This window comes from Notolepis coatsorum (assembly GCF_963971535.1).
Source record: "Notolepis coatsorum genome assembly, chromosome: 16".
In the NCBI taxonomy this organism is placed as follows: domain Eukaryota; kingdom Metazoa; phylum Chordata; class Actinopteri; order Aulopiformes; family Paralepididae; genus Notolepis; species Notolepis coatsorum.
In genome coordinates, this window is record NC_140180.1 from 4,969,927 (window position 1) to 4,986,743 (window position 16,817).

Consider the following 16,817-nt stretch of genomic DNA (forward strand, 5'->3'; position numbering starts at 1 on the left):
TCATCAGCACATTACAATACATTAAAACTTTATGTATCATATGTTTTGTAGAACAAACAGTATTTGTGACTGATGGATCCTAACATTGTTGATGCCTGTTTAGCTTGTTTCTGGGGGTCATTCATTCTCTGCTAAGTCATGGCTTCAACAGTTTATAGTCACATCAGTGTATGGCTATAAATATAGGCTGTTTTGTCAATGCAATGCATGTGCATTATTTCTGATGAGTTCATGGCTATCATCCTGATTTATTTCAAATAATTTGTAGAAAGCTCATAATTTGAATGACCTTGCAGCTTCAATCTATTATGCATTTTCATATACCAATAGACATTCTCAGGTATGTGAAAATGTATCTCATCTATTTTCTGTGTCACAAGGTGTGGTTGTCTGCTTGCCAATGTATTGTCTGTCTGTCAATCTATCCTTTATTTGCTTGTGAACTGTGGTTTATATCAGGGATTGTCAGTTGTTCGCTCAGTGACTCTGTCCATGGTGCTGAATTCCCATTCGCTTCTATACTGGACATTCAGTGGCATTTTTCTCTACTCGATCTTGGCACATTAATTATCCATTTACTACTGTCAGCAATTGCATCAGTAACAGGCTTTAGTGCATCAAACGAGGTATAGCAGACAATATGTGCTTGTCATATATTTCTATATTGTTTCGAACGTATGAGTAGCTAGCTAAAGAGTATAGGCCTAGATGAATTAAGCTTGTTTTATGGATTTCATCAGGTTGGTCAGTCTGTTATATTTCATGTGTACTCACGATGTCGCTATAGACCAGGATAGGAGTGGAATGGTCTGCCCACTGTCCTCATCCACCCACTAACGTGAATGAACACAAAGCCGAGGTTCGCGTGTATAAAGCTGCAGAAAGCTGTGGTGGAAGGCCTTCCGTAGTCCTGGTCAAACATTAGGTATTATTGCTGGATCATTTAAACTCTTGATATCATCAACTGTATTCTGGATTTCACTGCTGGATACCCGGTTATGAGGATGGCAGACGGAGGTTACTCATTCCAAAGCTTCAGCTTTGTGTTCTCTCTCGTCTTGCTGCAGTTGGCTCACAGCGACCTGAGCTATTCTATTCCAGAGGAGATGAAACCCGGATCTATTATTGGAAATATTGCCAAGGATCTCGGACTTGAGGTGGGGAGACTGTCTGCTCGTAAAGCTCGCATTGACAGAGAAGGGAACGATAAACAGTACTGTGATATCAATCTTCGAAGCGGAGATATGATTGTTGCGGAGAAAATAGACAGAGAGGAGCTTTGTGGGGAGAAGGCTTCATGTTTTCTCAAATTTGAATTGCTTTTGGAGAATCCCTTGGAATTACATCGTGTATCACTGCAGATACTAGATATTAATGACAATGCACCCGTTTTCCCAAAGGACACAATCAAGCTTGAAATTACAGAATCGGCTGACAAAGGAGCTCGGTTTCGCGTCAATGCGGCCCATGACGCAGATATAGGCCAAAACGCCGTTCAAAGCTACACTCTACAAATGAATAACCACTTCATTTTGAATGTGCAAACAACAAGTGCTGGTAGTAAATATGGCGAGTTGGTTTTAGATAAGGAATTAGACCGTGAGGAACAACAGGAAATACAATTATTGATCACAGCTCTGGATGGAGGCTCTCCTCAGAGATCAGGTACTGTAGTCATCCACGTCACTGTACTCGATGCTAATGATAACGCCCCAGTGTTTAGCCAGGCCGTCTATAAAGCCAGTCTGCCTGAAAACTCTCCTCTGAAGACCCCTGTTGTTACTGTCAGTGCAACGGACGCAGACGAAGGTGTGAATGGAGAAGTTACGTATGAATTTAGCAGAATGTCTGATAAGTCGAGGAAGCTGTTTTCAATAGATCCGACAACTGGAGAAATTATTGTAATCGGTGATATTGATTATGAGGATGGATCCACATATGAAATGTTCGTAGAAGCTAAAGATGGATATGGTCTTTCCTCAGATACAAAAGTTATTATTGATATTACCGATGTAAATGACAACCACCCTATGATCTATTTAAAATCCCTGACTAACCCCATACCAGAGAACGTGCCACCTGGTACAGAGGTGGGCATCATTAACGTGCAGGATAGAGACTCTGAGAATAACAGACAGGTCCGCTGCTCCATTCAGCAAAACGTTCCTTTTAAAATGGTTCCCTCCATCAAGAACTACTATTCTCTGGTGACCACGGGAGAACTGGACCGTGAACTAGTGTCTGATTACAACATTACAATCACTGCCACCGACGAGGGTTCTCCACCTCTGTCCTCGTCTAAAAGTGTTCAGTTATCTGTATCTGACGTCAACGACAACCCACCTGTGTTTGAGGAACAGTCCTACAGCGCATCCGTGACTGAAAATAACAAACCTGGCTCCACGTTATGTTCCGTTACTGCTCGAGACCCAGACTGGAGACAGAACGGTACCGTGATTTATTCTCTGTTACCTGGTGAGGTGAACGGTGCCCCGGTGTCCTCCTATCTATCTGTTAACGGAGACACGGGGGTGATCCACGCTGTGAGGTCGTTTGATTATGAACAGTTCAGGAGCTTTAAAGTCCACGTGATGGCCAGAGACAACGGTTCTCCTCCACTCAGCAGCAACGTGACCGTCAGTGTCTTCATAACGGATGTGAATGACAACTCTCCTCAGATACTGTACCCCGCCCCGGAGGGCAACTCCTTCATGACCGAGCTGGTCCCCAAAGCTGCGCACGGGGGCTCTCTGGTGTCCAAGGTGATAGCGGTGGACGCGGACTCCGGACAGAACGCCTGGCTGTCCTATCATATAGTCAAATCCACTGATCCGGGACTTTTCACTATTGCTCTCCACAGCGGAGAGATCAGGACACAGCGGGACATTTCTGAATCTGACAGCATGAAACAGAACCTTATTGTGGCAGTGAAAGATAACGGACAGCCCTCTCTCTCTGCCACCTGCTCCATGTATTTACTTATCTCTGATAACTTGGCTGAAGTTCCAGAACTGAAAGACATGTCTTATGATGACAACAATTCCAAACTGACCTCTTATCTGATCATCGCGCTGGTGTCCGTCTCCACCTTTTTCCTGACCTTCATTATTATCATCATGGCTGTGAGGTTTTGTCGCAGGAGAAAGCCCAGACTGTTGTTTGACGGAGCGGTCGCCATCCCCAGCGCGTATCTCCCTCCCAATTACGCAGAGGTTGATGGCACAGGAACTTTATGCAGCACGTACAACTATGACGCCTATTTAACCACGGGTTCTAGAACCAGTGACTTCAACTTCGTCAGTTCTTACAATGACAACACGATGCCTGCAGACCAGACTCTGAGAAAAACTCCAGCCGACTTTGCTGAAGTGTTCGGAGATTCAGATGGGTCACCTGAGGTAGGAATACATTAGGGTTTGACTATCTGGGATAGTATGTTTAGTGTTGCTTTTGCATTTTTTTCAAGTTGCATTTTACATTTCATTACAATTCATCAACATTCAATTTTAATATCATTCCAATCCGATCACTGTTTGATGCGGAAATTAACATTGCAGAATATTACATGTTTATTTGAGCAGTAAATCGCTGTGATGATGGGCTCACTACAACAAAGCTTCTTATTTCTACTGATTTCATTTATTCTCATCATCAACTTTTCTCACTGGAAAGCTTTTTCTTTTGTCCAACACAAGACACAATATACACACACACACACACACACACACACACACACACACACACACACACACACACACACACACACACACACACACACACACACACACACACACACACACACACACACACACACACACACACACACACACACTCTCTCACTCTCTGTGACTTAGAAGGAGGGGGCCATGTGTCCTGCTTCACTCCTTCTCTGGTGAGAGGTGGGCCTGTTCACTCATGTGCTCAAACTGCTCATGTTTAGTAGGAAGCTGGTCATCACTTGCCCTGTGGCAGCTGCTAACGGCCTCTGTGATGTTTTGAATGGAGCTCTTAAAGTGTGTTATCTGATCTTGTTCTATGGAAATTACTTATGGCTTAAGTATCTTTAAGCATACAGACCGGCGTGTATTTATGCTTTCATAGCAGTTTTGACTCTTAAACATTGTCATTGGTCTGTGTGTGTGTGTGTGTGTGTGTGTGTGTGTGTGTGTGTGTGTGTGTGTGTGTGTGTGTGTGTGTGTGTGTGTGTGTGTGTGTGTGTGTGTGTGTGTGTGTGTGTGTGTGTGTGTGTGTGTGTGTGTGTGTGTGTGTGTGTGTGTGTGTGTGTGTGTGTGTGTGTGTGTGTGTGTGTGTGTGTGTGCGTGTGTGTCTGTGTCTTTGTCTGTGTACATGTGAAGGGGTGTGAGCTGGTTTCGTATGCAAAGTGCAAACAGCTGCTTTCCACCTGGCAATGTGTTGTCATTTGTTTTCCCTCTATGGTTCACATCAAGGTTAAAGTTATGGTCTGCTATCTTATATTTCTTGTAGATATCCAGTGTCAATCTTTTGTAATATCGTAAGTTAACTCACAGTGTAGCTGTTGACTTTAGATGTGTTGATGTTGTCCCTTTTTTTCTGATGGATTTTGAGTGATATGTTTAATTAAATAACATTAAATATATTTTCTTTTCAGAAGGCATATTCTACATTGCAGTTCCACTATCAAGGCTGTTTTTGATACATTAGATTGACAAAGTGGGATGCTATCGTAGGCTCTGTAGTAAAGACAGAAACCCTTAACGCTTCACGTGGAAATAGAATGGATTTGGTTGCAGCAGGGACAGAGATTCTATTAAGCCAGGAGTAGGCCTTCGTCTGGAGTAGTTTACATAGAACATTTAAGTACTGTCTCCACTAACGTAGGCTTGACTTGCTTTACTTAGTTCCAGACAAAACATAAATACAATTGTAAATGCAAAACTAAACAGAAGTCTGTATCAGCCCTTGCAATGTGGACTTTTTTTATTGACTTTGACAAAACACCGGGCACTGAGGATAAGTTGGTGTCATTTCAGGGGTCACCATCACAAGGCACCCGTCAAATGTGTACATTTCCGCCTCCTTCAGTCGCTGTGCGTGGTGCTGAAATCAGCTGTGTGTGGCTTTTACTTTCATTTAATGGCACATTGTAAAGTCATTTGTATGCAAAGTGCAAACAGCTGATTTCCACCTGGCAATGTGTTGTCATTTGTTTTCCCTCTATGGTTCACATCAAGGTTAAAGTTATGGTCTGCTATCTTATATTTCTTGTAGATATCCAGTGTCAATCTTTTGTAATATCCTAAGTTAACTCACAGTGGCGCTGTCCACCAGCTTAACGTAGAGGTACTGGGCATACATTAGGTGGGTTTACCCATCTCCTCCCACTGTTTTTCAACTGGCTGCCATTATAGAAGGCTTTTCTTATCCTTGGGAAGGGTGAACTCGTACTTCTTTTTTATCGTGGATGCATGTCGTTGTTTTTCTTTATAGATTAATCGTTTTCTTGTTTTCTCACAGCGTCGTTTAATACATTGGCTGTTTTTTCTTTGGTGATTCGGTGCCAATCGTACTAAAGCATGGAGCACAAAGGATTTCCACTGCTCGGCCTGGTCGGCAGCCTGGCGGTCTGTTTCCTGATGCTGCGTGCCGTCTGTGGAGACGTGACATATTCTTTCCCCGAAGAGATGAAACGTGGATCTGTTATTGGGAATATCGCAAAGGATATCGGGCTTGAAGTGGGCCAACTGTCCGTTCGTAAGGCCCGTATTGATACGGAGGGGAACAGCAAGCGATACTGTGACGTTCATTTGAGTACCGGAGATTTGATTGTTGCCGACAGGATTGACCGAGAGGGCCTTTGTGGCAAAAAGGCATCTTGTATTTTAAAACAGGAACTTGTCTTGGAGGCTCCTCTTGAGCTGCATCGGATTAACCTGCATGTTCAAGATATCAATGATAATTCTCCACAATTTAAAAAGGATACAATAAAGATTGAAATACGAGAATCTGCAATAAAAGGAAACCGCTTTCTTCTAGATGAGGCCCACGATGCCGATATTGGATCGAACGCTGTCCAGAGCTACACTATCCAGGAGAATCAACACTTTAAATTGAACGTCAATACAAAAAGTGGGGGACGGAAATACTGTGAATTAGTTTTGGAGAAGGAGTTGGACAGAGAGGAAGAACAAGAGCACACTATTGCACTCATAGCTACAGATGGAGGCTCTCCTCAGAGATCAGGTACTGTAATCATCCACGTCTCTGTACTGGATGCTAATGATAACGCCCCAGTGTTTAGCCAGGCCGTCTATAAAGCCAGTCTGCCTGAAAACTCTCCTCTAGATACTGTAGTGGTTACAGTGAGTGCTACTGATGCAGACGAGGGAGTGAACGGAGAAGTGACGTATGAACTAGATCACGTCTCAGATCAAAGTAATAATCTGTTTTCACTCAATCAAAAAACGGGTGAAATAAAAGTGAGTGGACCAATAGATTATGAGGAGATGTCCACATATGAAATGCAAATTACTGCAAAGGATGGCCTTGGATTAGCGTCATCGTCTACATTGTTAATAGATATAATGGATTTAAATGATAACGCCCCTATCATATTCATTAAATCTCTGAGTAGCCCCATACCAGAGAACGTGCCACCTGGTACAGAGGTGGGCATCATTAACGTGCAGGATAGAGACTCTGAGAATAACAGACAGGTCCGCTGCTCCATTCAGCAAAACGTTCCTTTTAAACTGGTTCCCTCCATCAAGAACTACTATTCTCTGGTGACCACGGGAGAACTGGACCGTGAACTAGTGTCTGATTACAACATTACAATCACTGCCACCGACGAGGGTTCTCCACCTCTGTCCTCGTCTAAAAGTGTTCAGTTATCTGTATCTGACGTCAACGACAACCCACCTGTGTTTGAGGAACAGTCCTACAGCGCCTCCGTGACTGAGAATAACAAACCTGGCTCCACGTTATGTTCCGTTACTGCTCGAGACCCAGACTGGAGACAGAATGGTACCGTGATTTATTCTCTGTTACCTGGTGAGGTGAACGGTGCCCCGGTGTCCTCCTATCTATCTGTTAACGGAGACACGGGGGTGATCCACGCTGTGAGGTCGTTTGATTATGAACAGTTCAGGAGCTTTAAAGTCCACGTGATGGCCAGAGACAACGGTTCTCCTCCACTCAGCAGCAACGTGACCGTCAGTGTCTTCATAATGGATGTGAATGACAACTCTCCTCAGATACTGTACCCCGCCCCGGAGGGCAACTCCTTCATGACCGAGCTGGTCCCCAAAGCTGCGCACGGGGGCTCTCTGGTGTCCAAGGTGATAGCGGTGGACGCGGACTCCGGACAGAACGCCTGGCTGTCCTATCATATAGTCAAATCCACTGATCCGGGACTTTTCACTATTGCTCTCCACAGCGGAGAGATCAGGACACAGCGGGACATTTCTGAATCTGACAGCATGAAACAGAACCTTATTGTGGCAGTGAAAGATAACGGACAGCCCTCTCTCTCTGCCACCTGCTCCATGTATTTACTTATCTCTGATAACTTGGCTGAAGTTCCAGAACTGAAAGACATGTCTTATGATGACAACAATTCCAAACTGACCTCTTATCTGATCATCGCGCTGGTGTCCGTCTCCACCTTTTTCCTGACCTTCATTATTATCATCATGGCTGTGAGGTTTTGTCGCAGGAGAAAGCCCAGACTGTTGTTTGACGGAGCGGTCGCCATCCCCAGCGCGTATCTCCCTCCCAATTACGCAGAGGTTGATGGCACAGGAACTTTACGCAGCACGTACAATTATGATGCCTATTTAACCACGGGTTCTAGAACCAGTGACTTCAACTTCGTCGGATCTTACAATGACAACACGATGCCTGCAGATCAGACTCTGAGAAAGACTCCTGCTGACTTTGCTGAGGTGTTTGGAGATTCTGATGGGTCACCTGAGGTAGGCATAATACATTTATAATTATTTCATCTGAAAATGCTTCACCAACATTTCATACCCCATTTAAGAGCTCCTAAACAAATCGTTCATGGCCGACTAAGTAAAGATACATTTATTCTGTCATATAAGTTGTTTTCATAATGGTTGAGGGCAATTTACGTGTCATGTTTTAATGCAGGCATGTTGTCAGATAAAACTCATAGGCACTTGTTTTTCTCTATTGGTTGTGAAAAGGGAGCTGTCTGTGGTCCTGAAACCATTCTTTCTTGACTCTGACTTCCATCTGTCACATTTACTCTGTTCAACGTCAGTACTATTTTCTGCTGAGGTGTTCGGAGACTCTGATGGGTCCCCTGAGGTGTAGGGTCTAATATGACAACTGTTTCCTGTCTTTCACGTACATCAACTAAACAAGATGTGACAACTCAGTGATATCATATAGCCTGATTGAAGTCTGAGTTTCTCACCACATTCATGCATTTTGGTTTATATTGGTGCTTCGACCTCTATGTGCTATTTGTCACTTACTGACACTGTCACTTATTTTGGTTAAATGTAGCTGGAAAATATATTTTTCTTACATAGATTAGCCTACTTCATATGGATTCGAGAAATACAGAGCAGGACAATATGAATATATAGGAACAGACAATTGAGTTATTATGTTTGGGTTTTCTCCACTATTCTGAATACATTACATGCCTTTTGAGTGAGAGTTTTTTACTAATTTAAATCCATACCGTTTTGTGTGTATTAACATTGATACAGTCGGTGGGAATCACACTCCTTACCGCAGGATAGTGGGTGGTGCCTTGCTGTACCCATTGACACATAGTGTTGGCTCTGCTTGGCTCTGTTTACTCACAATAATTAGATATCTTTTGAATGTTTTTTTTACTTTGGTGAACACTTGCAGATATAATGTGCTAAGATCCATCTATACCACACATATGATTCTACTTCTTCTGCTGACTTAAGTAGGATTTTTATGAACAATCTGCAGTGTAAGGTTCACATAATTAAAACAAAATTATCAACAATCCATCAGGATAAGTGGAAGGTGGAGATATGGAAAAAACCTAAACTTAGAACATATGTTGTAATAAAAGATTTGTAATTTACTGAACCTTATGTAATGTTAAACTTAAAGAGAAGACGGAGATCTCTGTGTGCCCAGTTGAGGTCTGGCACCCTGCCATTGGCTGTGGAAGTGGGTAGATTCCAAGGTAAACCTGAGGAGGAGCAGTTGTGTGTTCTCTGTGATCTGGGAGTGGTGGACGTTTTGTTGTTTGTTGTTGTTTTGTTTTGTATTGCCCTGTGGAGGACATCTTCAGTTTTGCAGGATTTTTGGAGAAAGCATGGCACTTGAGACAAATCACACTATATCCTATATAATTGTATATGAATTCCTCTTGTTTCTTTGTTTACATACATTGCTTACAGCTTGTGTTATATTATGTTTTATTGTATTTTCTTTTTCTTGTGGCCATCTTGGTCTATATGTCATTTGTCAAGTATACTATTATACTTATTGTTTATGTGTCTTGTAAGCCCATATGGGCTGGGCATACACCTGTATGTAAGACACGAACATAAAAAACATCAAATCAAATCAAATCTAGCCTGTCCTACAGCAATACAATTGGCAATTATCTTTTCCTTGGTAGCTCACGATGTTGGCTTGGTGAGAAAGGGAAGTGTCCAGACTGTCTATAATGTATTCCTTGCATAATACTAGACTGTGTGTATAATGTTTCCTAGTGTTCCTGGGGATTTATAAGCTTGTGTCTGCTTTCAATTTATGTCAAAAGTAACTGGTTGTCATGTATGAGTTGTCGAGTATGTGGTTGCCTGTTATTCTGATTGGTATACACTTTATTTTCTTTTACATTTTGTATATACTTTCAATACTGTTTTTTGCCATTCTGTTATATGTCTGTCTGTCTGATTGTCTTTTAGTTTTTGTTTATGTTAGCTATAAAAAAGGTGGATTTGTATTTTTCTGTGGAAATGATTTTCTAGAAATGTAACTGAATTAATGTGAACCCATTGAGTAACAGTAAAAGTGTGTTTTCTGATTTGCAATCATACTCACTCTCCTGTTTCATTGAGTTAAATGTACTCACTGGCACAAAGTATGTGTTGAACGTGTCATATTGTCACTCACTCAGTTGTATGTAGTGGTTTAGAATAATATTTTCTAATATCACCCTCCTGACACTACATGTTAACACACAGGCGTGTTCACACCTGGCCTTCCTATCTATCTATCTCTATCTCTATCTATATCTCTATATCAAACATGAAAAAGGGACTACAACAATAATTATATTAAGTTGGAAAATTTAAATGTCTGGTGCAAGCATAGCTAAAGAACATAGAGGTTGAGTACTTTCAGGCGATGTGTCACATTCACACTGAAAGTGACTTTACAAGAGCAAATACATGGGCTGCCCAATACATTCAAAACAGACATATGGTTCTTAGTCTGGTTCAATTAGTGAACCTGGTGTCCTACATTTTGCTGAAGTATCTTGATGGGAATTTCACCCTACACCCTAACATATATCTCTTGTACTGCTTACTGCCTGCATATCTGTCTGTAGATGAAAATGTTATCAACTCCTGCTCAGTTTCTCTGTCCATGGAGCTGATTGCTTTTCAACTTCTGATGCATCATTCAGGGACTATTTACTACAATGTAACTGCACTTGATAAGGATGCGCCTCTTGTTAAAATAACACAAGTGTGCTACTGTATGTGAGAAGATTACTAACTACTCCTATTTTCAGAGGCAATTGTCATAAAATGTTTAGTCCATCAATGTGTGATAACCGTTGAGATGGTTGTCACAATTATTGATACACTTAGTTGCTGAGATTTAGCTGATATTTGGTATCTTTAAAAATAGCATTCTACAAGAAAACAAAACGTTCTCAAAAATTTGAATTGTTCATATAGTAGGTTTTGTTCGTTGGCCATCGCTATGTGAGGTTAGTTTAGTGTGAAGTTATGTTTAAACTATATTAATAGACATGCCATGGCCTGTTGCTGTCCATTGTGCTGAATGCACTTCTGTCATGCCAGGCTGAGGTGGAAAGACATTTTAGTCATTGTATTACTTCAAATATGTATTAGGATTGCAATGTTGCTTTACACTTGCTGGCAATAATGTTGGGACAAACTAGTCCTGGTTTACAGTGAGAGATGTAGTTTTGGTGCAATCACTTATATGAGGTTAGTTTAGTGTGAAGTTGTGTTTAAACTTTATTAATAGATGTGCCATAGCATGTTGCTGTCCATGGTGCTGAATGCACTTCTGTCATGCCAGGCTGGAGTGGAAATACATTTTAATCACTGGCTTACTCCAAAGATATATTACAATTGCAATATTACTTTACACTTGCTGGCAATAATGTTGGGCCAAACTAGTTCTGGCTTACAGCTGTCAAGAGATGTGAGGATATGTATTCTATGCATGGACGTTGTCCTCGTTTTGTCTTTTGCTGTAGCCACGTGTTGTTGTTTTATTTGGGCTTTTGGAGAGTTTGTATTTTGAGAAATAAGTCCTCCTGACTCATTATGTCATGAAACCACTGCCCATATAAGGTACCTGTTGCAGCAGGTGCATCCCAAGCCTTGGTCACGTGATTGCTCTTCCTCTCACTCTTTGCTGAGGTGTTTGGAGACTCCGATGGTTCCCCTGAGGTAGGAATAGGCTGGCGAGGGTTTTTACTTATATATTTTATAGAAAATATATTCAACTCTGGAATCTAGCGCTATAAGTAAAGGATCATTTTTTCCAAAGCATACATCTTCTGAGGATTCAGTCCATATACTGTGTTCCATATTACCCTATATGTTGATGTATGAAGTCACTTAGTTATTTGGTTGCTTTTCATTTTCAAACACATTTTCCCTCATTGATGAAATGCATAAATATATGTCGACTCACATGAGCATAATGGATCTTAATGCCATTGAGAAGTGTTTAATGTTGCCCCTTTTTTAAATCAAACATATCTTCTTGATATAAAACCTGTGTTGTACTACACTCAAGACTAAGCAACGTTGCGTTTGTCAGTCATTCGGTCAGCCGTGTTTTTTTGGATAGTGCTCATCCTGACGCACTTCAATTTGTATTGCAGCCTCATGTTTTACCTTCAGTTTTAACTTTGTGTTGTGAATTATTCACACATAACATGTCTCAAATATGTGAAGTACTGTTTCATTTTCTGTTCTACCTTTATCTCTCTGTCAGTCACATTTGTTTCAGGCCTCGTTGTTTACACTGCAATTGTTTTGAAGCAGTGTAATGTAGCACAGGGTAAATGTTGGTGTCACGTCCATCCCTGTTGCTGTTAGATTTGGTTCTACAGTGCAGGTTGTAGCTGAAACTGATCATATTTTGATACTTGATATCACTACTTCTGAGCGCTGCTCCTGCGATTGTTTGTGCTTATTGAGTGAAATCAAGAGCTGGATTATAATGGTTTGATTCCACATTTTCTCTAGCTGTGGTGTTCTTGTGGCAATTGCTTTGGGTACTTGAAAGGCGCTATATAAATTAAAGCCATTATTATTATTATTATTATTATTATTATTATTATTATTATTATTATTATTATTATTATTATTATTATTATTATTATTATTATTATTATTATTATTATTATTATTATTATTATTATTATTAATGAACCAAGGCTAAATGACTGTAGTATAAGTATAGTCTTTACTACTTAGTGGCTCTGTCCATGGTGCTGAATTGCGTTTCAACTCGCCGTTTTTTCCAGGAAGATTAAACAACTATCTTTTTGTATTCTAATAAAGTGTTTTCTATTATTACATTTAGCCAATGAATAGCATCCCCAGTTGTTGTTGTTGTTGTTGTTGTTGTTGTTGTTGTTGTTGTTGTTGTTGTTGTAGTTGTAGTTGTAGTAATAATTATATTAATCCTAATAGTTGACTAAGACATTATGAATGGCGACAGAAAGAGCTTTAGCCTTTTTCTGCTGTACAGTATACCCCACTATATAACATGAAGGTAGTTAGCTTTATAGTCATTGTGCCAGTATAACAAGAAGACAGAGCCAAAACATCAAATATTGTATTACTGTTTAAATATCTTGCTCGCTGCACATACATATAAATAGGTTCTGATAAATTAGTGGATGTCGTTTTCCACAGAAACATACATATTTAATCTATAAAACATTTTCATTTGTTTCCTTGCTGACCATCTGTGATCTGTTTGTTTTGTGACTAAATGTATTCGGACATTGATACTCCTTTTGAAATGTCATTGTAGTAATTATCAGGTTATATTGGGAGAGGAGTGTATGCGTTATTTCTCCTTTGTTTTGTCTACATGTTGGAGCAGAATGATCTTGTCAGAACATGTCTTTAATTAGAGTGATGCGTTCTGAGTGAGCTATTGCCTAAACATATCGACAGACAAATGCACGTGCCAGGCAGATCTTTGTCTTAAAACGTTGTTTGTTTTTATTTTAAGTCACAATTGTATTCTCAAAGGCACATCTGAACTCGTTTTCTAAGCCTTTCTGCACATGATTTAGAACAGTAGAAGTCCCTCTTCAAACTGAAATGCATCTGCAAATCACTTTTATATACAGAATCAGCCAACTCTGTCTTGTTAAAGCGCTGTCTTACAAACACATGCTTTGTCCACTAGAGGGATTGCTAGTTGGAACAAAGATTAGAATAGGCTTACATTCAAACATCAAATAACGATTCATGTTTTATTCTGGGCAACTATTCTCTCCCCATAACCTATGTGTGTTTTTCCAAACATATTTGTGGTTTAATGAGATTTGAATAGGTTGGAAAGTTTCCAGTCATCTGAATAATATTTCCCAGTGTTATATCTGAAAAATACTCACGGTGTCACTATGCACCAACAAAGGAAGAATGTATATTCACTCCCCCTTTGGTTTCGGCCAACAGAAAGCATGATATTGTGGCTGTGCTGTTGAGAAGGGTAGAACAATAGGCCTGCGTTGTGTTGGCTTTTGGATATATCATCTAATCAAAGAAGACTCCTGTGATTCTGAAAAACGTCCACGAGGAATAACGCACGGGTGCTATTTCACGGCCAGGATGGGAGGCTTTGGAATCGCGCTGAATTGCTTGGGCCTTGCTTTCCTTTTTCTAATCCTCCATTCCGCTCATGGAGACGCGAGCTACTCTATTCCGGAGGAGATGAAACGCGGGTCTGTGATTGGAAACCTCGCCAAAGATCTCGGCCTCGAGGCAAACAGACTCTCTGCCCGCAAGGCTCGTATTGATACAGAGGGGAACGATAAACGGTATTTCGACGTTAATCTGAGCACTGGAGATTTGGTTGTTGCCGACAGGATCGACAGAGAGGGCCTGTGTGGCAAAAAGGCGTCATGCGTTCTAAAAGAGGAACTGGTGCTGGAGAACCCATTAGAACTGCACCGAATTAGTCTTCATGTCCAAGATATAAACGACAACTCTCCGCAATTTGCGGAGAATTTGATATCATTTGAAATAAGAGAATCATCTGTCAAAGGAGCTCGATTTTTACTTAACGAAGCACACGACGCGGATATTGGTAGCAACGCGGTGCAGAGCTACACGCTGCAAAGGAATGAGCATTTCACCCTCAAAATGAACACAGAAGGCGCAGGGCGTAAATACAGCGAATTGGTTTTGGAGAGAGAACTAGACAGAGAGCAAGATCAGGATTTTGAATTATTACTGACAGCAATAGACGGAGGCTCTCCACAGAGATCAGGTACTGTAGTCATACATGTCACTGTACTGGATGCTAATGATAACGCCCCAGTGTTTAGCCAGGCCGTCTATAAAGCCAGTCTGCCTGAAAACTCTCCTCTAGATACTGTAGTGGTTACAGTGAGTGCTACTGATGCAGACGAGGGGGTGAATGGAGAGGTGACTTATAACTTTGATCATCTCTCTGATGAATATGCCAATTTATTCTCGCTTGATCACAAGACAGGTGAAATAAGAGTAACTGGGTCTATTGATTATGAGGTTGAATCATCCTATGAGATTCGAATAAGGGCAAAAGATGGGCCAGGATTAACGTCATATTGTACACTGATCATAGACGTAACAGATGCGAATGACAACCACCCTATGATCTATTTAAAATCCCTGACTAACTCCATACCAGAGAATGTTCCACCTGGTACAGAGGTGGGCATCATTAACGTGCAGGATAGAGACTCTGAGAATAACAGACAGGTCCGCTGCTCCATTCAGCAAAATGTTCCTTTTAAACTGGTTCCCTCCATCAAAAACTACTATTCTCTGGTGACCACGGGAGAACTGGACCGTGAACTAGTGTCTGATTACAACATTACAATCACTGCCACCGACGAGGGTTCTCCACCTCTGTCCTCGTCTAAAAGTGTTCAGTTATCTGTATCTGACGTCAACGACAACCCACCTGTGTTTGAGGAACAGTCCTACAGCGCCTACGTGACTGAAAATAACAAACCTGGCTCCACGTTATGTTCCGTTACTGCTCGAGACCCAGACTGGAGACAGAACGGTACCGTGATTTATTCTCTGTTACCTGGTGAGGTGAACGGTGCCCCGGTGTCCTCCTATCTATCTGTTAACGGAGACACGGGGGTGATCCACGCTGTGAGGTCGTTTGATTATGAACAGTTCAGGAGCTTTAAAGTCCACGTGATGGCCAGAGACAACGGTTCTCCTCCACTCAGCAGCAATGTGACCGTCAGTGTCTTCATAACGGATGTGAATGACAACTCTCCTCAGATACTGTACCCCGCCCCGGAGGGCAACTCCTTCATGACCGAGCTGGTCCCCAAAGCTGCACACGGGGGCTCTCTGGTGTCCAAGGTGATAGCGGTGGACGCGGACTCCGGACAGAACGCCTGGCTGTCCTATCATATAGTCAAATCCACTGATCCGGGACTTTTCACTATTGCTCTCCACAGCGGAGAGATCAGGACACAGCGGGACATTTCTGAATCTGACAGCATGAAACAGAACCTTATTGTGGCAGTGAAAGATAACGGACAGCCCTCTCTCTCTGCCACCTGCTCCATGTATTTACTTATCTCTGATAACTTGGCTGAAGTTCCAGAACTGAAAGACATGTCTTATGATGACAACAATTCCAAACTGACCTCTTATCTGATCATCGCGCTGGTGTCCGTCTCCACCTTTTTCCTGACCTTCATTATTATCATCATGGCTGTGAGGTTTTGTCGCAGGAGAAAGCCCAGACTGTTGTTTGACGGAGCGGTCGCCATCCCCAGCGCGTATCTCCCTCCCAATTACGCAGAGGTTGATGGCACAGGAACTTTACGCAGCACGTACAATTATGACGCCTATTTAACCACGGGTTCTAGAACCAGTGACTTCAACTTCGTCGGATCTTACAATGACAACACGATGCCTGCAGACCAGACTCTGAGAAAGACTCCTGCTGACTTTGCTGAGGTGTTTGGAGATTCTGATGGGTCACCTGAGGTAGGCATAATACATTTATAACTCTTTCATCCGAAAATGCTTCACCAACACCTCATACCCCATTTAAGAGCTCCTATACAAATCTTTCATGGCCGACTGAGTAAAGATACATTTATTCAGTCATATAAGTTGTTTTTATAATGGTTGAGGGCAATTTACGTGTCATGTTTTAATGCAGGTATGTTGTCAGATAAAACTCATAGGCACTTGTTTTTCTGTATTATTTGTTGGTTGTGAAAAGGGAGCTGTCCGTGGTCCTGAAACCATTCTTTCTTGACTTGTGACTTTCATCTGTCACATTTACTGTGTTCAACGTCAGTACTATTTTCTGCTGAGGTGTTCGGAGAC

General features: G+C 41.6%; 1 protein-coding gene across 1 annotated transcript; it reads left to right on the forward strand.

Annotated features, from left to right (window-relative positions):
- Window positions 1-1,070: 1,070 nt before the first annotated feature.
- On the forward strand, window positions 1,071-16,490 carry LOC311242482 (uncharacterized protein; the record flags this gene model as incomplete). Its single annotated transcript, XM_084331445.1, has 4 exons — window positions 1,071-3,403; window positions 6,614-7,458; window positions 7,561-7,945; window positions 14,075-16,490. Exons 1-4 carry the CDS (start codon window positions 1,107-1,109, stop codon window positions 16,488-16,490), a joined length of 5,943 nt encoding a protein of 1,980 aa, XP_084187571.1. The 5' UTR covers window positions 1,071-1,106.
- Between the last annotated feature and the right edge of the window lie 327 nt (window positions 16,491-16,817).